This window comes from Electrona antarctica, assembly GCF_951216825.1.
Source record: "Electrona antarctica genome assembly, chromosome: 17".
NCBI lineage: Eukaryota > Metazoa > Chordata > Actinopteri > Myctophiformes > Myctophidae > Electrona > Electrona antarctica.
The window spans coordinates 25767294-25794266 of record NC_136798.1 but is presented as its reverse complement, the minus strand read 5'-3'; the positions used below and the strand labels follow the sequence as shown (position 1 = coordinate 25794266).

Genomic DNA, 26973 nt, shown 5'->3' with positions numbered 1-26973 from the left:
CAGACCCTCTCATAGACGGCTAGACACGTGCAGGGCCACGCTGTAAAAAGGGACAATTGCCAGGTGCTCAGTGAAGTTCATGCAGTTTTTTTTTAAAGTCTCACAGGAGCACCGAATTCTTTCTGCTGTAAACGTGCACGAAGGTTCGACAGAACGCGAGAGTGACTGTACGCATTCATGGCGGTGGAGGGGTGGGGTGGAGGGGGGGTGGAGGTTTGGGGCCAGTGTAGGGAGCCGCACCGTTTTCTAAACGTCCCCCAGGGAAAGGCGCCTCCCCCTTTGCTCTGCACCACTGGTCGTACAGGGGTTGGTTTCCGTCATATCCCAGCATGCTACTCACTCCCGCCCCCTCTCCTGTATATCTCTACATTTCTCAGTATTACCACATTCACCACCCACGCGTTTGTTCAGGTTCCAGTAACTGTTCTGCAATTCTATGCACGCTCTCTGAGACCTATAGAGAACGGCTCCATCAGAGTGAGAGAAATGCAGTGCAGATGCTAGGTTTCCGTTACAGGGTGAGGGGAAAGAAGATTACAGCTCACAGTGCACACACAGTATTCACTGAGCTACTAAACTATCTTGTAATATAGAGAAGTCTTCACGGAATCTCACATAACAATGATCATGTAAGTATTATAGCTTTTCTGCATTTAGGGAAGTGCCTGCACAAGGCAAGCCTTGAGAATTCCCATAACTACTTTAACCACCTGGCGATCCTATAGTTTGGGAAAACATTTCTCCAAATTTCAAAAACTGTCAAAATGTTCAACATTTACGAAATAGCAAAAATAGTTGTAGATGGACTATTTTCACATCTTATCATACAACTAAGTATACGACTTAAGTGGTTAAACTTTAGGAAAAAATAGATGGGTTTCAGAACGCATTGGAGGCTCAAATCTACAAAAGAATTTACGGAAACTACAAAAGATTATTTCAACATTTCCAACAAGACTTATTGTTCTACAGATTGTAGACTGTCACTCACTCATGTCCCCGCCCCCCACAGCCCTGAAACCACAGTGCAGGAACCAGACACCCGGAGAAGCAGAGAGAGAGGCCAGCCAGCTGCACCTCTGGGCTGTGTGAGGATTGACAGTCTCCAGAGAAAGAGTCGGTATCCTATCTCTTCTGGTTCCCGCTCTTTCCCTTCTCATTTATTATTGCTAATCTCTCTCTCTCTCTCTGTGTGTGTGTGTGTGTGTGTGTGTGTGTGTGTGTGTGTGTGTGTGTGTGTGTGTGTGTGTGTGTGTGTGTGTGTGTGTGTGTGTGTGCGAGAGAGAGACCTAAATTGATCCAGAGGGAAATTTAGTTGTCATAGCAGCACACTGCGGTGCTGCTATGACACTGCTGCGTGAAACACAGCTACAGCTAAGAATAGAGAACAAATACAGAATAAGTGGAAGGCTGTATTTAAACACTAACAACTTAAACCCTATATACTTCATTGACCGGGGTTCCCCAGGGGTCTATACTTGGTCCCATCCTTTTGTCCCCTGTACACGACATCTCTTCGTCAAAAATAGCTGATGCATTGCAAGCTTGTAGATCAGCAATTTAAGCTGAATGTTTGCCTATTACCCCAGGCCAGCAATATATAGCGTCACTATGGTTCATGTGGTTAAAGTAGGACAACAATATAAAGAACACAGTACATCGGAGCTGTGACTGCAGGCTGTTCCCACTCTTTCCCTTCTCATTTATTATCGCTAATCTCTCTGTGTGTGTGTGTGTGTGTGTGTGTGTGTGTGTGTGTGTGTGTGTGTGTGTGTGTGTGTGTGTGTATAAGCATGCGCGTGTGCGTTTATGTATGTTGAAGCGGTGCATGATACATTTGTGCCTGCAGCACGAGTGCAGTGAAGTAGAACAAGCACACACACACACACTCTCTCTCTCTCTTACCTTTCACTTTTACAGCCCTATGTTTTTGTTCTGTTCAATGCATTACTGTATTACCGTATTATGTGTACACTATCGTGCTATGTTCCTGTTAAGCTCTGATTGGATGACAGTGTGATGTAATGACTAGCAGAGCTGTGAATGGGGAATAGGAAGCTAGGCTGATTGTTTACAATCAGCTGACTGACAGTCGATTACATGTTCATGTCCTGCATGAACTGACACTATGCTTCATTAAGTGTTAATGGTTGTACGCTCTTTGTGCCCTGTGGTTAAATGGACATTATTGTTTTACAGTAGAAAGACATTCTATAGAAATTGATTTTCTTTTAAATAAATATTGATCTTTTTTCAGCTGTTAGTATTTCTTGTGAGAAAGAGTCTCTCTATATGTAATTTATTATGTATTCTCTACTTTTCCTCGACTTAACCGCCTAGTTCGGTCCCCCAGGGCTCTACGCTATACTGGGCCCCAGTCTTTTCCACTCGACACCACCAAATCTCTTCACCAACAGCTGATCTGCAAGTATCAACTTTTGTTGTGCTTTCATTGTACAACTAACTACATGTAGGATTTTTGAATGTAGGAATTGTTGAATGAACATGTATCTCTATATATGGGTCTAATACTCTGTCTCTCTGTCTCATAAGTAGGCTGTGGATAGCTGGAATATGTACTACCTTCCAATGGCACCATTTGCAGGGATTTGAAGATTATGCAGGAAAGTACAGCCTTTCTCTTCCTGGAACATTAACTAAAGTAGTGGCCACAACCCACAATAGAGCTTGAAATCTAGCTTGAAATCATGAAACTATCCACATCCCAACTCAGCACAAGAGATGAAAGTACCGTCCTATAGTGAGCATTAGACATATGGAGATACGGTTGAACAGCAGAAGACACGTGTTTTTACTACTACTCATATCGTACGAGTAAATCATTGGCGATGTGAAGCCAAAGCTCACAATTTACGAGCTCACACTATATGCTCACACTATACACAGCCGTGATGTCACAGTCATCTGACAGAGAGTCTCAACCCCGCAGGCAGCAGTGAGACAGAGGTGGTGTGTGAACGGGTCTGCTGTGCTCAGCATGTCCACCACTGCTCTTCCTGCTGAGTAAGACAAGCAGGTCACCAGAAGCAGCCGGCGGCAGCGGCATGTGCTCTGGACGCCCCCGGGGGGCTCTCTGGATCTCTCACACACTGCAGATGTCTGAGTCATGTACTGTACACACACAGTCACACACACACACACACACACACACACACACACACACACACACACACACACACACACACACACACACACACACACACACACACACACACAAATTCACCACGTGCGCACATGCTCACACATGCAGATGCAACCAAGACAGCTGACAGTCACATAAACCAGCACTGAGCAAGGGTTGACCACATACACACACACCCACCCACCCACGCATAAGTATTCACGTGACACAATTAGTCTGTCTATTCAGCTAAAGACACATTTAAGGTCCGCCTGAGTAGTGATATCATAAAGTTAGTTAAACCACTTGAACCTTTGCTTTATTATTCTGGGGCAAAAGGTTGTCACGTTGCAACATGTTGTGAGCTTCAAGTATATCTGCTATGCTTGCAGAAGAGATTTGGTGTAGAGGGAAAAACTAGAGGATCTAGTATAGAGCCCTGGAGGACCCGATAACTAAGTACTGTATAAGTATATAGTGTTTAAGTGGTTAATGATAGCTGCTAAATCTGTAAGGTGGTCTTTCTAAATAGAGAGTCTTGCTAAACGGGTATGTCTGGTTATGTTTTAAATTCCCTTTTGTAGCCTAATAATAATGAATTGCATCTTTATAGCGCTTTTCCAAGTGCTCAAAGCACTTTACAATGGTTCATTCATTCATACATTGGGAGGTGAAGCGGCGAACAGTCGACGCCAGCGTCCTCACTTCCCACATTCCCACACCAATGGTGGCAAGCTCACACCAACCGACTCATTGGAGGCAATGTATGGTTCAGTGTCTTGCCCAAGGAGGACACTTCAACATGTGGACAGGAGGAGCCGGGATTCGAACCGCCGACCCAGGGATCATTGGACGACCTGCTCTACCCCCTGAGCCACAGCCCCCTGCACTAATACCAAGCAGCAGGGTCATTGAAAGTGCACGTTTGAAATTTGTCTGCCACATGACGTCATTTCTGAAAGTCAGACGTCGGAGGAGCTAGCGAGTGTGAAGTGAGGGCTGCCACATGATACCATTCACACACTGTATCAGTTATGTCTGTAATGTATTGGAGGGCTCTTGCTAGCTTGCAAGTGGGTGTTGTGTCCTGCAGTGGGTTATCGCTGCAGAAAAAAACAAAGTCTTTCTCTGGAGCCATGATCGTTCCCTCTAAGAAGCGTAATATGATATTTTCAACGTGCATCATCACTGATCTAATCCTCAAATACAAACTAATTGGCTTGTTTTCCGGATCTGGTCAAAATGACGTCTTCAAAGCCTTACTTTCATCTGATGTACAGTAGATAGGCCTTGATTAATCCCGAGAGGCAAAGTTGTCATCATAGCAACGCAGCAGATACATTAGAGGTGTTTTATATACAGTACTGTTATGATTGTGAATACAAATAATGTCAAGGACCCCATAACTCTGAGACTATACAAATGGAATCAAAATGTATGTCTCAGAGTTGCAGCCGTGTAAGGGTCCATTTAAGGAACCCTGGGGGTCCCTGGACTACACTTTTAGAACCACTGTAGTTTATGCCACTACTCTTCTTGTCTTTAAGCACTTGCAGATGCCCAATATCTCCAGTAAAACACACAAATGTATTATTTCCCGGAAGCCAGGTGTTCCTATAACTGCGATTAACCTGCTGAGATTTTCAAGTGGATCCAGAAAAAGATGGGAACCACTGTGTCCTAATATACAGTACATACAGTATGAAGCAACAATGCTGAGGCACGTATCCACTGCTTTCCCTCGACTGAAGAGCTGCCAGCAAAGTTAAAGGCAGTCAATGACTGGAGGAATGTTTACTTTGTGAGGATGACTGAAGGATGAGGCCAGACTCTAGCATTGAAAAAGAAAATACTTTATTGCTGTCGGACAGAAACCTTGTCTCCATATATTTCAACTTTCCATGTTTTTAAATTAATGCCCTAGTTTGACGTACAAGAGCAAAAGTAGCCAAAAAAGCAGATCTTATAAGCTTGTGGATATGATTTTTTTTTTTTTTTAATTTGTTTTTAAAACACTTGTTGAAAGTGAAAGTGAAAGTCTGTGGTTTTTATAAATGTTTAACCAATGAATAGAATTAACAAGAGCCATCCATTGGAACAAAGGCTCGCTTTTTTTTAATTTTTTTCCCATTTCCAAAAAAGTAAGTGTTCTCCAGAACACAGGTTTCCACCCAACAGTGACCACTTCCATCTAGTAGATCACTGGTTCCCAAACTTTGGGTCGGGACCCATTTGTGGGTACTGGCTCTTGTAGATCTGCTAATTTCACTAGTTTGGGTCCTGGGACCATGTCTAATTTCTGTTTTGGGTCACAGGCTATAACGTTTAGGAACCACTGTAGTAGATAATTAATTAAAAAACAAAGTGACGTCTGCGATGCGTCTCCTCTGATTTCACAACCTTTCTACAGTACAGACCGCCTTCTGAGCATGTGGATGTGTGTGTGGTCACGTATTGTTGCACATGGGCCAAGCGTATGTGATGTTACAACACTTATTTAGGGCCGCTGCCAGCCAGGTGGCCCGGTAGCATGGAACATCCAATACTAACTAAATAAACACACACAAACACACACGCACACGTACACGCACACACACACACATGCACACGACACTCCCACACACACATGGATATGCAAATACACACACATGCACTCTTTTTGTAGATTACACTTTACACACATTCAGCGGTTAACGCTGAGCGTCCCAAGCACCATGTTCCAAATTAATTCACAGGCACGCACACACGCTTACTCTGTACAGTGGACACGTGGCCAACTGGCCATAGAATGTCCCTGGCCTTACAGACTAAATAAGTACACAGTCACAGACACAGACATCTCTGGGACGGACGTGACTAATTCACAATGAGTCCGATGGCCACAGAGCTATTGTCAAGTAAAAGGGTAACTGAATTATCTCTTTACTCTGGCCTTACTTCAATGACACAAGGAATGGACTTTGGCCATTTGGAATAGAGGGTATGAGCGTGACATCATCATCAAACCAGGAAGTTATGCAGGAACGCCTACTGAGTGGCAAAAAACGACTTTCTGGCCTTGACAGCCCATACATCCACACAGAAAAGTCATATCTGATTGCATTAAACAACATTAAACAATGTTAAACTCACTTTGCCTGTTGCTTTGCCACTCGATTTGCCACTCGATGTGCCATTCACTTTAAGCATGCGCATACTCTCTATTCTGAGGACCCGTGACTACATAGACATTTCACTAGACAGTGGACACCAGTATTAATTAAACAAAACTCCATGTGTTGCATATTTGAGAGCCATTGGAATCTCCTACTGTAACACCACAGCCCTATCTAGTGCCCCTGCTTTTTGTCTTCACCAGGCTGAGAAATTGCGGTCAGCCCTATCAGCCCTGTGTGTGTGTGCGTGTGCGTGTGTGTGTGTGTGTGTGCGTGCGTGTGTCTGTCTGAGCTAATATTACAAACTACTGGGACATATCAGCTCCATATTTCTTCTTGTGCACACTGCCAGCAGGTCATGCACCTCAATTCCAGATTGTGTTTCAAAGCGAACGTTCAATTGTATTTTTTCTTTTAATCACCCTTGACTTGAAACTATGGACTGGCACAAGCCAATCCGGAACCTTTTCGTCCAGTTTATGGGCTCTAACTAAAAATACTTTTTTCACCAAATGAGATTAAGCTCAATTTGACTAATTTTAGCTTACAACCATGTCCTTAACTAACCTTAGGTTAGATGAGGACATGTTAGTATACCGTGCAGAAATCTTTTGGGGAAAAAGCATATACCGTCTGCTAATCATTTCATCCATTGACCACGCACAAGCATATAGCCTATACGTGTCGTGTGCATGTCGTGCAGGGGATATATACACTATACAGTCTGAAAAAACCTAGGCTACAGCACTGTGTGAAGTTACACACATTTGGCTCCTCATCTATAAATAGATGGGTGGAAATAAATTGGTACATCAGCCAACATAAACTGATCAAATTCATATATTTAAATATTTAATCAAACAATTACAAACTGCCTGATGTGCACACAGAAAAGCCTTAAGTCTTTTAAAGTAAAATTCCAAAGAGGAAGAGGTGGGGCAGAAAAGCATTTCCAAATGTGTTTACGGTGTAAATACCGTTCATTCTTTAGTGCATTGCTTACACTTTCTTGTGAAATGCTGTTTGACAACCTTCTGATAAGGAGAAATTAATTGTAATAAACTGTTGGATAATAGGTGGATATTATTTGGATGCATTCCTGAATTTCTAACCTAGTGCAGATGAGAGAGACAGGGCATGGGGGATGGATAGAGAAAGATGGGCAACAGAGGTCATGAGATGAGACGCTGGGATTAAGTCTGAACCTGACTGTGCTGTACTTTACGTCTAATAACGCCACAGTAAAATCCTAATCATTACAAATGGATAAATTAACACTGAGGATATATTTTACTGTGAAGTTGTACCACAATGAGGTGCACTGCTTTTAAGCAGTGCACCTGCAGTGCACCTCATTGTGGTACACGTTTTAAAAGTGGTGCACAAGTATAAATTGCTACTCACCCAAATCTTGTCATTTTAAAATATTCTTTTATGATAATTTTGTTTGTGTCAAGAGAGAGAGACATGAAGGAGGGGCTGTGTGGGAAGAGGAAATGACATGACAGATGGCTCATGAGCCAGACATCGAGCCATGATAATATCATTGTCTCGCTCATATAGTTTCCACATTAACCACTTAAACCCTATAATACTTCATTGACCGGAGTTGCCCAGGTCTATTAGTGTCAAGAAGACCCCCTCCTTTTTTCCCCTCTGCACCAAAGGCCAACAATAGCCGATCTACAGGGATATAGGGAGTTAGCACGGGACCCTAGTGTTCATGTAGTTTAAGTGCTGGAGCCACCGGGAAACGGCAGCTATAACACTTAAACTAAACCAAAATAAACAAATCTAACATGACACTTATAAGGCTAACACACTCTCCCGGACTGTTTTATAGCTAATTGAATATCCAGACCTCCTCCAAGACACACATCGCAGGCCGACAGGTGCACATCGTCATAAAGCACACTGTAATGAGCTCATAGCAGGCCGTTTAAACAAGGTCCTGTTTGGCAGATGGCACAAGCCACCTATTAAACTACCAGGCTGGGAAGTGTGAAGTCTGGTACTACTACACTGTGGGGGCACACCGTTGTTTATCACTTTGGATCCCTCAATCAATACATAATGCATTACATTAACACTGCATTCAAACTAGAGTTGACCGAGCCTTCTCCGTGGCCCGTCCCACACTGTGGAATGCCCTGCCTCTTCCCATTCACTCTGCCCAGTTCCTGGGTGTTTTTATAATCGCTTTTAAAGACCCACTTTTTCTCCCTGGCTTTTGTTGTTTGACTAAGCATATACCCTTATATAACATGTGTACATGTATGTACTTTTGCTTTCCCTTTTGCATCGTTTGCTATTTTGTGTCACTTACATGCTGTTTTTACATGTTCTTGTCAGCACTTTGGTTTGTCTTTGGGCAATGTAAATGTAACCTATTCATTTAAACATGTTTAATTAAGAATACAAACTCCACAGTAGCTCTGGGCATTGTGTGATTATGCAGCACAAACAAAGAAGTTATTTAATTTCCATTGGCACATTATGATGTGAAACACCCTAGTTGGGTGTGTAATTTCTGGTAAAACATTACCAGAGGTCCGTGCAAGATAGAAGGATTATTAACTCACAACAAATGCATAAATCTATACTACTAATGAATGGGGAGACTTCCATTATTCAATTAGCTATTTCATTATGTTTACATTTTGTGTAGTATAATAAGTAAGTCCATACATGAAATAACTAATCGGAAAATGATAATTGTTTTGTCAAGTCTCTGCGCGCACGCACACGCACGCGTGTGCGCGCGCGCGCGCGTGTGTGTGTGTGTGTGTGTGTGCATGTGTCACAGTGTGCGTGTGTCACAGTGTGCGTGTGTCACAGTGTGTGTGTGTGTGTGTGTGTGTGTGTGTGTGTGTGTGTGTGTGTGCGTGCGTGTGTGCGCGTGTGTGTGTGTGTGTGCGTGTGTGTGTGTGTGTGTGTGTGTGCATGTGCTGGACTTTACACCCTCAATAGTCACTACAGACTCAGAGCTGATATGTGGAAGTTGGCATTGAACATGGAAAAGGACATGTAACTTTAAAAGGCTGTACTCAGCATTTTGCTGTGGGGATAAGAGAGAGAAATGGGGGGGGGGGGTCTGACACCACTCTCCCTGCTAATTTAAGCAGCTGTGTTATTCCCCACACACTCCCTTCCTGAACTGAACAATCTGATTGTTGAGACTTTCCCTCTGTTTTTAGGACTATTTTTAAGGCATGCCTGCTTTATTAGATTGAACACATTGCACATACAATCCTCTGTAAATCTGGGACTGCCAAAATGAACCCAAATGTCCCCAAATTAAGTTAACACAGAGGGTTGTACTGTGCGGAAGGAGACAGGAAACAGGGACTCAGAGCATGCGTCACAGGTCACGATCTGAATTTGAACCCGTGACTTTGGAATGATGCGTGTGTATGTGTGGTTATATGGGATAACGATTACTGACCATCACTGCAGAGGCAGTGACCTTTCACTTACACTTACAGAATGGTCTTTCTAACCCAATGGTTCTCAAAGTGGGGTCCGGGTACCCCCAGGGTACTTGATCAGATTCCATGGGGTCCACAGCTAAATTAATTCATATAGAATCAGAATCCGTTTTAACCCTATACTGCAGGGGTGGGCAACTTTGACGATGGAGAGGGCCACTATATTTCCACACTCACTCCCTAGGGCCATATATTACTGTCGTAGCAAAAATAGCTGATCTACAAGCCCAAAACGCGTCGCAGCGCGCGTTTTTCGCAGCGCGTCGCAGCGCGACGCGTTTTGGGCTTGTAGATCGGCTATTTTTGCTATTATTCAAATTGAAATCTTGAATTATTTTTTGCTATTTTTTAATTGGAATCCTGATGTAATTTCAAATGCCTTTAATTATACTTGTGTTGAGCATTGAGCTACACATTTAGACTGTAAGTAATTACAGCGGGTCATGTTTGCATGTCGTGGAATTGTAACAGCTGAGACCAACACTATATCAGTATTCTGACATTAACCTGAGGGCCGCCAGTTGCCCACCCCTGCTATACTGTATACATCTCTACAAGCTCACAACACGTCGCAGCGACATGTTGTAAAGTCGTAGATCGGCTAGGTCCCTGCAGGCACAAAGGATTTTCAGATGGGGGTCTGTCTGTGGCCAAATCCATATTACTTTGAGGTTCCTTGACATGAAAAAGTTTGATAACCACTGTTCTAACCATCTACAACCAGAGTTAAAGCCCCACTTTCTACATTGTCGCACGATGGTGTCGAGATGCTGCCTTGTGAGCTTGTAGTTCTGTTATTTTTGCTATAGTGACTCCAGGTTGAAAGCAGTTCAATGTACTGTACACTCAGGATTTTACTGTGTACAGCTCTTTTATCACTGAGTAATGGTCTTCACTCATATGTTGAAAAGGGAGAGGAAGTAGCGAGGCTGAATAAACACTCCCTGCCCTTGAGCAAGGCACTGACTGCATATGTTCCAGGATGTATGCAGCATCATGTAAGCAATGTCAATGTCAATGAGTGCATTAACTGTCAAGTTCCCCTTGGGCAAGTGCAGATCGGGAGGGCTGGTGGCCTTTCTGGAATATTCTGCCTCAACCTGATGTCGCTATTTTGGGCAGATCATTATTATTGTCAAAAAGCAAAAAGGCTTTCACTATTAAAAAAAAGAAGAAAGAAAGAAAGAAAAGAAAACCACTAAATGGCTCTGCAGCCAGAGACTACACCTGTGATAAGTGACCAGGCCTGCATGAGACCCAACGGGGTCTCAGCCGGAGCAGACACTGGACACGTGTTGGGATAACACAGGCTAGGAGCCCCAGGAGAGGCTGACCTTGCTCCAATAACGGTCAGCATTGTCCAAATAAACAGAAAACTCCTGAACCCACCTTCCGCACATCCCGGCTCGCCCCCTTCACACCTCCTAAGATGTTTTCGCCAATATCATATTATATCATATGTTCCCGTCCTATAGTCCTATGAGTAGTGTGTGACTCCTGGGAAACCTAAGACGTGTTTACTTTGACTGTACTCTGACTGCAGCTCAAGTCTCGCTGTCATATTTGCTTACATTCGCCAGGACGCATGGTTGAACTGTCTTGTGTACACACACATACAGGTACAAGCGTCCTGAAGAATTAGGGAGTCACTGTGAAGCTTCGTTTTCTGCCATGGAGTCGAGCAAAGCAAAGCGAGTCTCAGGTTAGGTCAACATTCACACGGAGGAGCATAACCAGTCTTGACCCTTTTACCATGAGCCTTTTGAGTCTGTAGCATTCACTGTTACTAAATATTATAGAAACTTTCCATAAAAAATATAATGTATAAAATAGATAATGTTCTAAGTCACCTAAACTGTAAAGCAGAAGAGACTATACCGTATAGGCCTACCGTACACAACACGAAACAGAACTATTTCGAAACAGTTTAAATAAATGGCATAAGTTGTTTGCTATGGTATAATAGTGTTTTTGAGGCTTTAGAGAGCAGAAGCAGACAAAAGAGAAGGATCATAGTTTAAAATTATTACTGTGCCAAAAGATTAGCCTTGCGTGGCCAGACTATTGACCCGGCAGATTCGTGTCTGGCCACGCAAGGTTACCTAAAGATGGCATGTCTCTGAATAATGCCAATGAAAGAGGATATAAGACTTGTGTTAATTTAACACAGCAAGTGTAAAGAGTTGACCTATAAGTAAATGAGCAATCCTGATGTTACTGTGTAGGTCATTCTGAAACCACTTGAACCATAAGTGTCACTATTCTGGGCACGTCATAAAAGACACGAATATACAAACATCTGGCAAAAACAGATGAACATTTGGCAAAACTAGATGAACATTTAGTGGAAAGAGCCGATATAAAACACAGAACGTTGTGAGATTGTAGAATGGCTATTGTCACAATTCATGTCCAAGGAAGTAGTGTTTAAGTGGTTAACATATTACAACTACAGACAGTCCTTATCTTTATTGGTAATTAATATAAGTCATGTAGAAAAGACCTCCCGGTATAAATGCCTGACAAACTCGAGTTGATCCAAATGAATAGTGTGGTCTCAGAGTCAGAGAGGCCTGAGGCACCCATTCCCATGTCAAAACTCATGGTAACATTACTCGCAACAGACTGGGGAACACCCCAGCTGGAGTAAGGGTTGCCTCCTCTCGCCTTTCACGTGAATATAAGTCACGACGTTCGATATCTGTTATGATGATATCTTCGCTGCTGCTCCCCAGTTGACCCTTTGGTCCCCATTTCAACATACACTCCTCTCCTTAACCCACAGAGCACATGCAAAACACAGGATGGCAACACAGGGAGAAATCATCATTCAATGCATTTCTCTGTTGGTGTTCAGGATTAAGCTACATATCTTCCTCCACGTGATGTTATTCTATGTCACAGCCACCTACAGTATAGGGTGGGAAAGTGGACTGAACATGCATGCAAACACATGTGTGAGACGAGAGTGTGAAGGAACAGCAAACTGGCCACCATGTGAATATGGTCAATATGGACCAATTATTTGTATGCAAACATTCACACACCAATGGCGGAGGAAAGCATGCAAGGCACCAATCTGCTCATTGGGTGAAGTTAGGTCTTGCTCAAGGACACTTTGACGGTATCCCAGAGAGAGCAGGGGCTCGAACCAGGAACCTTCCAATTCCGCACCTCTGTACTGTTATTGGTTAGCGAAATACAAGGAAGTGGGCTTCCTATGCCAGATTTTCCAATGGGTTTCCCCAGGCTTTTCTTTTTGAGCCGAATGCAAACGAAAATAAAAGCCTATAGGTTACAACAACAACAACTCACCAGGTGAACATAAGGCACAAAGTAGCCGTAGAGGGCAGCAGGGATCCCGAAGGCCCAGATACGGTATCCCAGGGACCTCCAGATGTTCAGGTTGAAGACCTCGCCCAATCGGGGGCAGCGGCCCGAGCTGCTCCGCGGCTTGGTGGGCAGCAGGGGCCTGTAGGTGAGGCCGGCCAGCATGAGGCCGAACATGAGGATGGAGAGTACGCGCATGGTGTTGTGCAGGCCCACGCGCTCCAGCAGGCCCGAGAGCACGTAGGGCAGGGCGATGGTGAAGCCGCTGCTGCCCGCTGTCACGATGCCGTTAACCAAGCCCAGGCGCTTCTTGAAGTAGTGGCCCAGGATGACCAGACTGGGCTGGTAGGCGAAGGAGCAGCCGCATGCAAACACAATGCCGTAGGTGAAGTACAGCGGGCCGAGAGACCTGAGGAAAGAGGAAAGTCAGACGTGGCGGCAAATACCGATGCACAAGCTCACAACATGTTGCACAAGCTCACAACATGTTGCACAAGCTCACAACATGTTGCACAAGCTCACAACATGTTGCACAAGCTCACAACATGTTGCATCGGTGCGCGTTGTGAGCTTGTACTAGTAGTTCAGCTTTTTTTGTTTATTAGTATGTTGTTGATAGACATTAAACAAATAGAGGTACTCAATGACCAATGACTAAGTATTGGAAATATGTGTACACCACACAAGACAAGACACACAGACACCCCATATTTCCGTTACTTTTTAAAGTGTTTGAAAGTTTTAGGAGGATTTCGCCCACTGTAAAATTCATGCCATACGCAAAATAGGGAGACCAGGGTGAAAGTGGTTAAAATGTGTGTGCATATCTATCTCTGTCCCCTACTGTATGTCTGTCCCCTCAAAAGTAGACCAATTGCAGCTACCCCACTCTGTGAGGGACATCACAAAACAGAACCACCCTATTGCCATAATAGTCTGAATTACCCAGTGAACTGATAGCGTGAAAGTTGGGTCGTAGCTGAAAATGCAGACGTGTAAAGATTGGCCAGATTTAACATGATTCAAATTGGTTGAATGAATATTGTTGTGTTTAATGTGTTACTCACTGTTTTTTCCACGTGTGCTGTACAAATCACGTTGTTATTATAAAAGTGCACTAATTATTGTCTCCACCAGGCCGAAGGCATGGGGAGAGAGTATGTTTTGCACTCCGTCCGTGTGTCCGTCCTTCCGTCCTTCCGTCCTTCCGTCCGTCTGTGAACAGCTAATCTCCGGCACCGTTAACCCGGTCGATGCCAAACTTTGCACACACACTCCCTGGATGCCAACGATGAACCTCTGCCCCACATTTTCCAGAACGGCCTGTTATAGCGCCACCATGAGGCAGCTTTTCACATTTTCTACCTAAAACTACACCGATCTGCGTGAAACGTTGCATGCACACTCCCTAGAGGCCAAGGACAAACCTTTTACCTGCATTTTCCGCATCTGCCTTTTATAGCGCCACCAGGAGGCCGACTTTTGTAAAACACATTTTTTTATATTACTCCTCCAGATTCTGTCCAAAAATCTCACAAATCGTTACACAGTATCTCTATGGTCATGTGCTCAAGTCGGATCTGTCTGATATTTCATATTCCATCCTAATTGCCTATAATTGGCTTTCACAGTTTGCAAGATTGCCCCGTTTTGAACAATAGCCTCAAATCATGAACGCAGCATGCAATTTACGTGAAATCTTTCACACATTTTCTTACTAGGCTGAGGAATATATCCCACCCTTTTCACATTGGCCTGTTATAGCGCCACCAACAGGTTGATTTTTGCAAAACACATTTTTGGAACAAAATGCCTCAAATCGGTACACATGATCTCTGTAGTCATGTAGTCTGTTGGATTTCTCAGATTGTACACTGATTGGCTAAGATTGCCTTCCAAAGTTTTCAGGAGTGGCCCGTTTTGTACAAAATGCTGCACATGTCCTGCTCATCCAGAATTCTATCCTCAGAGATGCTATGAGTGATCTGGCTCTGCATTTCCTCAACAAAATGAAGGAAAAAAAAATTCTCCTAAACATTTTGCCAAACATCACACACACTCCTATCCTCCTGGTGGAGACCTGTGCCCGGAAGGGCACTTTTTCTAGTTATTTCTGTTTCTACTGTTATTATTCACGTGAATTACTATGAAATACTAATACTCCGATTCACAGATAAGTATACACAGATTGGAGGTGGAAGCAATCAATCTTCCACCACCTATCCTGAAAGGTGCCACCTAAGGACACTGTGGATGACAGTCATACTGTGGTGACTTGCACCACACCAATCTATATTCCACAGAAACTGGCCACACCCCTTTGGCCAACAGTTATCAGTCTGTGGTTCAACAGGTTTAACCACATGAACCCACATGAAGCAGATCTGGAAACATAGAAAATAGAGAGAAAATAGCTGATCTACAAGCTCACAACATGTCGCAATGGGACACGTCGGTAACTTGAAAATCTGCTATTTTTGGCGAAGACATTAAGTAGTGGGCCTATAGTATAATAGCCCTGTGGGACCCCAGTCAACTAATTACATTTAAGTGGTCACGTTTTAACTTGAGCAAATGATAATTCCTTGCAAAGAACTCCATCAATCACAAAGAGTATTTCCACTGGGGTTAAAAGTTGAATTAGTTCAAAGTAGAACAGGGTGGGGCAGAAGCATTTCCAAATGGTTGTTTATGTAGTAAATACCTGCCTTAAAGTCAAAATGTTTCTCTTTTCTGGCAAACAGACAACCTTCTGATAAGTGCAAATTAATGGTAATAAAACTATTTGTAAAAAGATTATGGGATGTTTCATGCACACGCGCACTCACACACGCACGCACCACGCACACACGCACGCACGCACAAATGCGCACACACACACAAAATCAACACTGTTCCTTACTTGACGAAAGAGCTGGCCAATAAGCCGATCAGGCCCACGGCGGCTCCAGCCACTGCCGTCACTCTGCAGCCCAGCATGTCCGTGAAGACACTGACGATGGGAGAGCAGAAAAAGATCATCCCCATGGACAGAGAGCCCACCCAGGCTGTATGGGAGAGAGAGAGAGAGAGAGAGAGAGAGAGAGAGAGAGAGAGAGAGAGAGAGAGAGAGAGAGAGAGAGCACAAACACAAATACAAGTAAGATAAAATATCGACTCAACACATCAGTCGTCCCACCCCTCACTTATTCCCTACCTAACGCAGCAGATCCCAAACTTTTCAGGTCAGGACCCAAAAGAGAGTTTGCCCAGAACCAGTGACTAACTATAGTATCCCAATTCTGGGGGTGAAACATTTGGCGAGAATAGCAAGTCTACGTGATGTGAGCTTGCTGTAGCTCGGCTAATTTTAGCAAAGAAATTTGGTGTAGACGGAAAAAGGTAAGGGCCTAGAATAGACCACATGGGAGACCCCGGTCAATGAGGTAAGGGCCTAGAATAGACCACATGGGAGACCCCGGTCAATGAAGCATAATGTATGCTGAAGGGTTTAAGTGTTTAAACCAAGGTGGATTCTTTCCAAGTGAAGAGTATCAGTCAGTTCTGCCAACCACGGTATTAGTGAGGGGTGAAACTGTCAAAAACATTAAGTGAGGGCCTGGGCCGTGGCTCAGCGGTCCAGGCACCTTGGCTGGTAATCCAGTCTGGCAGTGTGCCGCGGGTTCGACGGCCTGTACTGCATGTCACCCCCATCTCTCTCCCCATTTCCTGTCAGCTTACTGTCTCTGTCCCTCTATAAAAAATAATAAAATAAAGGCGAAAGCCACAAAAAACATTAAAAAAAAAACTTTGAGTTTATTGAGTTTATTAAGATCCCCAATGGTTGATGGCAAACATCAGCTAAATCTTCAGGTCTGGATTACAGTAGGCAAGACAAGACGTAAAACGTCATATGATTTGAACTGAACATTGGTCAGTCAGTGGTTGAATGAAGCAGGGTGAAAAGCAAATGAGGGCAGAAAGGGCGTCACTACTAGGCCCAGTTTTCTCAATAACAAAGACGTGCGAGACGAGCGTGGACAGAGGAAACGGGAAGTCACTGGGAACAGGAAGAAGTGATCAGGAAGAAGACAAAGCCTCATATATCAACACTAAGCACATGGACACCATGGAGACGTCGAAACACATGACATCTACTTCAGTAACTTGACTCTTTTAGATGAAAAACAATTAAACGTAAAGTATGATATTGATATTAAAGAGGAAACATAAAGAGGAGTATCTGATGAAAAGCTTCTTCAGTAGATAAATCAGTGTCAAAGGTAACAGTAAAATCATCAGTGTTTATTTAACCATTTCCATTTGTAACTCTGAGAGTGTACACGTACTGTACACACACGTGCGCACGCTACAAGGGCAGTGTTTTGAGTGTTTTGAAGAATGAATGGTGGTTCTTCATATATTGAAAAAGTCGGGCATTTGACACAACATAGCAGCAATGGAGTCTTTCGGAATATGAAGGGGGAATATTTTAGCAATCTAATAGCCTACATAGATGATGCAGTAAAAGGTAAACACATTGTCCAAATAAAATGTGCAAAGTACAATAACTTCTAAGAGCATAGTACCAAAAAAGGAGAATAATAGTGTATGATCTATTTCTGAGAGAAAAAAGAAAGGAGCAGATGGGAGGCAGGTTTGTTGTTGTTGTTGTTGACAAAACTTTGGCTGAGTCTCTTCGTGGTGCCCTTAAGACACCTCTGGTGTTTGTGTACACATTGGAAAAAGCTGTCCACAAACGCTCCATTGCTGGGGTAATATTTGTACATGTGTCCCAGCAGGGATGTGTGAATTCACTGACATACACCAAGAATAACATGCCTCTCTCTAGGAACACTTATGAATATAAACATGATGCCACAGACCCGGAGATATACTGTTTCCGTCTTGTATTCTTATCCCCAGAAAGGAGTAGACTAAACATGATGGAGGAGACAAACAAGACATGCACAGAAAAAACACGCACGCCCACGCACGCCACGCACGCCACGTACGCACGCACGCACGCACGCACGCACGCACACACACACGTGTCACACACGTGTCACACACACGTGTCACACACATGTACACACACACACAGTCACACACACGTGTCACACACATGTACACACACACACACACACACACACACACACACACACACACACACACACACACACACACACACACACACACACACACACACACACACACACAAACACAAACGCCTCAGTGAGTGCCCTTTGACCACAAATTAATTGAATTACATTTGTCGGTTGCTACTGACGAGGGCCTTTTTATTACTATGAAGACAAAATGTGTTACAAATTAGCAAGTAAATAAGAAATCTGAGTTCCCAGAAGTTATCGCCATCTCTCGCATACAAACGGAAGGGGGCCAACTGAGTAGCCTACTTAAAAAACAAGTGTTGTTTTCGTTCGTCTTTTTTGGATTACTAAACGGGGACACATGAGGTTCGGCTGGAATTTGTTTTTGTATCTGACTGTTTCCCACCATTGGTAACGGGAGAAGGTCACTGTAATTTGTTTTCATGCTGTCCTATCCGACTGTCTACCATCAACTAAAAACTAACTGGCTAGAAATGAAGCGTGTTGTACATGGAAGGTATGTAGGTATCCCGCCTGGGTATTTTCAGTTGGCTTCAGAGACCATTCTGCTAAAATGTACTGTACTCCTATGGTATGGTTCTGCTCTAGTCTACAGAACTGTAATCAGTGGAATCTCATAATGCTGAAAGTTTGCAAATATCATTCAACGTCTGCATTCAGTCCCCCCCTCCCCCCACATACACACACATAGTTGAGTAACATAGCTTTGTTGGCAAGAGGCCTTCAGGAAAACGTACAGTTATAAGAGAGGAAGAGATAAGGCGAGGCAGTTTTATAATACGGACAGATATACTGAGGAGAAAGGGACCAGGGTTTGTTCTGTTATGGGAGGGGGAACCATGCCTCTGCTTTTGATATGCCCCCCTATATGCCTTTGATATGCTTTTGAAATGCATGGGGGGGGGGGGGGGGGGGTGGCATGCATTTCCTTTTGAGAAATCTGATGTTAATAAGTTAATAATTACATTAGAAAATATGTCAACCACATTATAGCCCTGGTGTTCCAAATGTGTTCTAATTCCAAATCTAAATTAGTCTAAGTCTAAATTAAAGTTTTTAAGTTAAGAAATAGCAGATCTGCCAGCTCATGCGACGCGCTGTGAGCTTGCCTTGTAGATCAGCTATTTTTTTTTGCCCACAAAACAAACAGTAGTTTACAAATCAAACCCTGGAATGGACAGTTCCTCTCAGCAGAAAGGTTCATTATTTTCAATGTTAGCCTAAACTGACCCGAGGTGAGTTATGACCAAACGAGCACAGCGCAGTAACCTGAGATGTCAACAAGGTTGCTCAAGAGGTGCTTATTTACTGAATGGAGCACAAGGAAGGAATCCCTCACCCAAAAACATGCCTCTTATAATAATTAGTCCTCTCAAGAATAGCAAAGACCTTCTTGCAACCTATATTTAGCTGCTTTCCTCTTGCATAATGCTTCTTAGCTTTCCTGTTTTTTTGTTTTTGTTCGAGCCAAACAACACAGTCTCTCAGAACCAATTCCACAAACCAGTCCATTGAAAGACTTGAATGGCAGTACAGTATTTGCTGAGTCCTCCGTTTTGCTGAGGCATCAGCCCTCCGCCCGCTTTAACCTACATAATGTAATAAATGTCAACTGAAGTAAAAGAGAGGAACTTACATACTGTAATAAATGTCAAGTGCAGAAAAAGAGAAGGACCAAGGAATCTTCAAAAAGACAACAGGAAATTGCTGTCCCATTTTCATCTGCTTGGCTCTCTTGATTTAGAAGCATTTACGCTTCAGACAAAGGATTGGGGGGGGGAGGCGCACAAAATGTAATATTAGGACGGTCTCTTTCCCAGTGACATCCAAGCGGTAGCCTGCAGGCCACAGCTTGCTTGGTCACTGACAGACAGAGCAGAGCCCGCAGAGCTCGCTCTAAGTCGTCTGTCTGCTCCGCTTAGCCTACTTGCTAGGAAGGAACCCCTCCGTTCACCGAACTTGAACCTGGTCACCCCACACCTACCGCAGTAAAGGAAAGAGCACCAGCCTGTGCACACTCACTCACACGGAAAAACTCTACCTCTCTCACAAACCAGGAAGAAAGTTCAAAGCGCTGAGAAAAAAAAAGGCTGACAGTGACACCTTTATTGTTTTGTTTTTCAACTGTGTTCCTTGAACTTGAAATGTTTTCTTTTCCAATAAACATGTTTGCTGGTCTGCGTCTGTTTGGTTGCACAAACCCTGTCAGCAGTAATCAATGCTGGACGCAGCGTTGTGTTCCCGTGCTTGATGCAGAGAACCGAGAAAACATCAAGAAAGACAGAATGTCCAATGTCTAATTCTTCTCAGAAAATATACCAGATATTTGTCTTACAAATGTATAAGGCGAGAATGGCCTGTTGGCCTGTGCCCTAATGGATCAGGTGAGTTTGCCCAGATTTCAGTATATAAATTTACAAAGCTCACATTAGAACACTAGTTGGTGAGTTATTTATTAACCACAAGTCAATGGAAACCACTAATGGCTGGGCAGACTTGACTCATATTGCTACTCTTGGGTCATTCCACAGGCCATTTCTTTGAGTTGGTCAAATAAACAACTTGTCCTCTCACAACACATTCTAGGAATTTGTAAGCAAGAGGCCTGCAAATTGCTTAGGCTACCAGGTTCTGACATGGAAGGAGGATCGCACCTTGTCATCTAAGAATGGAAGAGGACATGCTTCATTTAACCTACATTTAACGTTGTGCTCTTCATTTATTAACCTGGAAAAAACAGCGAAGAGGAGAGACTCTTTTTGATTATGAAGTGTAACCCTGAACCTTCCAGATATGATTGTTTTCATTTTCACGATAATCACGAGCCAAACTCATCAGGTTCTGAGAACCTTAACTTTGGCATAGCATATGACAACAAATCCCGAACCTGCAGGTCGACATGTCAAGATCTATCAGTCAATTCATTGTGCACTCTGCCAACAAGGTAGAGCATAATGCACTGTAAAGCCTGATTAATAATTAGGTTTGGGTACCAACCAAAAATGATTACTGTGACGATATTAATGAATCCAATTAATTCAATGTTCACACTACAACAAAGATGGCAGAACCGTATCAATCAAACAGATGAGGTAACGTGAAATCATATTAGACACAATATTAGCATATCATGATTTAAGTGTTGCTGATGGTAGACTAGCCATGCACACTGCTAGGCTAGTTATCTACTCCTGTATACAGTATGTGACCATTTCTCTATTGTAGGTACAGTACTAAAAACACAGTTGTTGGACGATTTAAATGGGAAAACAAAAGCAATGACCAGCAACTGTACATGGGGAAACAAACCCACTGCACAAAATGTCAAATACAGACAACCTCTAATCTTTCCCCACTTACCTCAAGGCTAGTCAGACAGCCTGATGCAAAGACTGCTGTATTTGAGGGCATTTTGAGGGCATTGTCCCTAGACTGTGTCATGTTAAATAAACTAAAACAGTAGGTCAAACAAGTAAAAACGAAATGGATATTGGCGAGATAGGGCGTTCAAAGTGTTACTGGCAGTAGGAAATTGCATGTACTATGTAGTACTAAGAATTAGGGTAAAATAAAAACTCAAAGTCACTTATAAGTTCACCTGCCACCTACCTAATGTTTCTTAATTTTGTTCTTTGTTTTCTAATAAGCCATTATTTGCACTCATAGAGCTTGCCTGTACTGCATGACATATAAACCAAGGCAGAATTTCAGATTTTACAGGTGTCAATGAACATACAGTCACAGAGACTCATTTGGAGGACAGCTGCTTGCGGCGACCAGCTAGCGCAGCATCCAGTTGGAGCGTGCACGCACGGTACCTCTCGCTTCTGTCAAAGCCATTGGGTTTGATCTGGGGAAGCTAAGCTGCTTCCTATTGACAAATTGGCACAGGTCCACAGTGCCCCGCAGAGCAGTGTGAACCCCTGGCCCATCCTGTGCCAGGCCAGAAACACAGACAGTCATCTCAGGACAGGAATGCCAGAGACCCCATTGAAGCGCCACAAAACCAGAGGTAAATGGTGAAAGATGTGCATACCACGTAGGCACGGAACGTGAATCGCAATCATGTTGCGCACTTGAGGATAATTTTAGGACTTAAGTATAGGGCTTAAGTGGTTAATTAGACTATAAATTTCACGTTGATTCATAATGTAATGCAACTTCTTTTTAATATGAAAAAGATTACTCGATTACTTGAAAAGGTCATTGATAAAATAATCGCTAAGAAAATGATCCATAGTTGCAGCCCTGAAGAGGTGACTGGACTCCACTCACGATACACGTTGCATGTAATCCTCCTTCACTGTCTTTCTTGTGTATTACAAATTTACAGTAAATGCCTTACAAGACAAATGATGGATCAGTGCACTGTAGCGACCCTCCACCCAGACCCGCAAGCCATTTCTCATTATGATCAGACAGCACTAATTTTAGACCCACTGACCTGAGGCCAGCAACTGTGCCGTACTGTACAACCACTACACACACGGCCTGAACTCCCACCAAGCAAAGGCTGAATTCCTGTGCCAAAGAGAGCACGAGAGTAAAAAGAGAGAAAGAGGGAAAAGAGAGACTAAAACAGAGGAGAGGATATCAAAATAAATATATAAACCTACAGTAAATAATGTATTATAAATATACTGTACAATCATTGCTATAGCTACATTATCACCAGTGAATGTGAATTTAGTGAATGTGCAGTTTTTCAACAATGAGTATACGGGTGGGTTATGTATGCATGGTCTATCAAAAGTGTATCAACACTGAGTATATGAATGGATGTATGTGTACAGTATATCAGGAGTAACTGAGAATGTCTGTCAACAGACCGTCAACAGTATCAGGATGAATATGTGTAATCTACCAACAGCCTATGAGTTCATCTTTCAACAGTTATCCATAACAGTCGTCTGTCAAAGTTCTAAACACACAGTATATGATCCTCATAGTGCAAACGCACCAGAAAGTGGGGGGATGGGACTCGGGAGGGGGTATGCAGGATACAGTCCACCTTCCTCCTCATCATCCATAACCTCCTCAAGTTTGTCGAGTTGAACTCCAACTACGGAGCTAGCCTTCCTCGCCAGCTTGTTCATTTTGTTATTGTCCCTTGTGTTGAACTGTTGATGTTGATGTTGTGTTGTGTGTGTTGACAGACTGCATGCCTGTTGCATACATGGAAGCCTGAGCCTTAGGGAAGCAGCCTAGCTCTGTCCCTTCCTGTAGAGGGCATTAGTGTTCAGTTCAGTCCAGTCCAGTCCAGTCCAGTATATTGCTAATGTGTCCTCCCATGACCTTGTGCAGTAGGTGTCCACAACCTCCACCTCCTCCCTTTGCATGGGCAGGGGAGTTGGGGGCCTAGTCTTGCACCACCCACCGGTAGTCCACCACCAGTGTTGACCCTGCAGCGTCCACCATCCAGAGACCGGTGGAGACCGGAGATAGGAAGAACTGGCAAGAGGGAGGGAGAAAGAGAAACAATGCACTGGGAAGGAGAGACAGAAAGAGATGAAGAGAGGGAAAGAGAAAGAGACTAAAATGGAGTGGAGAGAGAGACAGAGAGAGATGGTTAGGGGAGAGAGAAGGAGAGACTTACAAGAAGAGGAGAGGAAGAGATGGGAAGAGATGGAGAAAGACAAAGAGACAGAAAACTCTGAGACACAGCGAGTGTGGTGGACTGGATTGAACCGTGTCCCCAGTCATCAAGGTTAATGAGTTTATAAGCTGTGGTCTATGTTAAGCTAAACACGTTTGGCACATTGCCGAGACTCATTACTTACTGCAGTGTAACACTGCAAGTACCCACAACACTTGTTCAGCCTCCACAAAAGACCAATCACTTTGCTTCTAATTGCCAGGCTTCTAATTTAGAATCTAGTAGAGCGGTGCCCGTTGGGAACGATGCAAGTTGGAAATGAATGCCCCACCCAGTTATTATGTTTGTGTCCCTTTTATGCCCATATATGGAGTTCTTCGTCAGACATGCCCACATATGGAGTCTATGCAGATGTCAGAACATCAGTGTGATCAGAACAGGCCAGCTCCAAATATGGGGCCCTGTCCAGAGCCCGGGCAGAGGCCTTTTGTGCTGGTTCTGGACAACGATGTATCCGACGGACTCAACACTATGCACTGCACTCCCTGCGGGGGTGTGGAACGTGTGTCAAATTTGAAGTGGGTGGGGCGCACGGTTCTCGAGTTACATGGATTACAGACATACGTACACAAAGAGACTTGGTGCATTTATAGTTAGATAGAGATAGAAGATAGATATAGCATGATGGATCACAATGAAAGTTTGCATGACATTTTCATACCGCCAATTACAAACGTCAAGTCAATGCAAGTGTTGCCAGGGGACAACTTAATTTAAGTAAACAAAGAAAGGGGGTGTTACGACAGAGAGAGAGCAAAGAGACATCCCAGCAACTAATGTGTTTTTTAGCTCACAAGAAGTGTCTGTTAGAAAGTGGGTAGTCTCACATTGCCTGACTGTTGCCTCTCGCAATTTTCAAATGCTTCCGTCATACAGTCTGCAGAACGGAAGCTCTGATCATGAGCAAGCAATAAAGCAGAAGTGAAGCCTCATCCCCACTTCCGTTTTGTCTTTAAAGTCGCGCAAATTTTCCTAATATAAATCGAAATCCAAGCAGAAATGGAAATAAAATAAAATAAAATAATTAAATGTAAAGATATTTTAAAATACATTTTCGTGAAAGGAAATGCCAGCTTCCTTGATTGGATTTCGGGAGGTGTAGTTCCAGACTCTATATAGCATTTGGAGATTGTGGAATAGTTGTCTGGCTACGCAAGACTAGAAGGGGAGACACGTATAGAGGGAATGCACGTGACATCATCATCATCATCATCATCATCATCATCATCATACCCGGACGTTATGCGGGAACACCTACTGAGTGGCAAAAAACTACTTTCTGGCCTTGACAGCCCATACATACAAACAGAAAAGTCCTATATGATTGCATGAAACAATGTTAAACGAGGTTAAACTCCCTTTGCCACTCCCTTTGCCACTCACTTTATGCATGTGCAATGTGCATACCCAGCTGAGCTCCTTAGTGTTACACTGAACCAGTTATGGCACTACCTGACCCATCGCTTGCTCTAATTCCTTTCACTGGCCACTCAGAAACCTCCACCGGTCAACCCCCCGTCTTCTGTGATGTCAAGCATTAAAGAGAAAAAACCCTGGATATGCCATTACTGTGGATCCTGACCAGCAATTATATTCATAATTAGAACAGTTGCTGTTTAATCCTTCCTCAGAGGCCCCAAGCAGGGCCTCAGCTATGCTACAACTCTGCTCACACATCTGGGCCTAATGCCTGATTTACACTCAGTGGCGTGCCGGTGTCACGCGCCCAAAATAGCAGATCTATAAGCTCACAATGCATCGCATCACGGCGAGTTGTGCGCTTGTAGATTGGCTATTAATGGAGCACGACACTGGCGTGCCACTAAGTATAAATCAGGGCTTAAGAGGTCCATACGTTCAGCGTCATGACTGTGACTCTGTCTCCCAGCTGGAAAGCATTTCCACTGGGCACTGCTAGAAGACAGTTAGGGGCCCCTATAGCTTTTGTATAAACCTACCCATAGTTCAAGCTGTACCATATTTTACGTCACCTCTTAAAAACATTTTTCATAGTTCCTCTTTTATGTTTACTATTATGTTTTATAGCTCCATCCTTTTATCTTGTGGACACCCCCCCCCCCCCCCCCCACCCCCAAGGTAGGGGACATGTATGTCTGTTCTTTAGCAACAGCTGCAAGCCTGCACAGAATGATAACTTTCAGGAAATGTAATCAATGGTCCGATTGGATCAAGGACCACCCGCTTCGAGTTGCAAGGGCAAAGGTATGGTGAAAATGGTCAAAATCTTTGTTTTGACACTAACATAGTCAGAAGAAAAAAGTCCTTATGCACACCTACAGCGGACAGGTGCGTTGGATAACTGGAACTGGAGAAGTAGAAAAAGAGAATCCTGCACACTGTCTTCACTTACAGCATTACATTTATTGGGCAATGTTTCGGTCGTTCAGACCTTCATCAGGCATGCCATGAACGACCGAAACGTTTAATGCTGTAAGTGATTATTTATTTCTACTTTGACACTAACAGTCAAAATGTTTTCCATTAAAACTACAAACTACAAATCCCCATTTGGAGTGTGATCTACGCATTGAAAATACAAAAACCCCCAAACAGTTAACACGTATACTCGTACTGTATACTACTACTGACAAATAACGAGTCCCATATGTTTTCTTTATGGCCTTTGACCCCGATGAAGCTTGAATTGGATCAATGCCCAAATAATGCGTATTTGTGTGGCAGGGGTTTGTTGTGCCCGACTCCACTTTGGTTATATACTGTACACATTTAACTTAATTTATTGGCTTGAGTGTCATTCTTTTCATTTTAATTTGTTGGTAAATCTCTTTTAAAGTGCTTTAATATACACTTGATCATATTATTATTCATTGTATAAGGTCCAAGTATACGTCAGAAGGTTATGGATCAGAACATCTGTGTGTGTGTGGTGTGTGTCTCCCTCATCAACCTTTCATCCCCAAATCCTGGCTCGTGTTGTTTTGTCCACACATGACAGGAAGTGAAACTCAGCAAATCGTGACACGGCAAGAAAAATGTGAACGTGGTGCAGAATAATTTATGTCTGAGCATGAAATGTGGGGAAACACGTGACAGCGTACTTGGAAAGACT

The 26973-nt window shown here is 43.5% G+C and overlaps 1 protein-coding gene across 1 annotated transcript in view; it reads right to left on the bottom strand.

The window, feature by feature from the left end:
* slc16a10 (solute carrier family 16 member 10) overlaps window positions 1–26973 on the bottom strand; it is a 45514-nt gene that overhangs the window by 7101 nt on the left and 11440 nt on the right. The window contains exons 2-3 of the mRNA XM_079525764.1: window positions 16018–16162; window positions 13101–13524 (exon numbers count right to left, since the gene is read on the bottom strand). Coding sequence (XP_079381890.1) covers window positions 13101–13524; window positions 16018–16162 — 569 coding nt within the window. The remainder of the gene's footprint in view (window positions 1–13100; window positions 13525–16017; window positions 16163–26973) is intronic.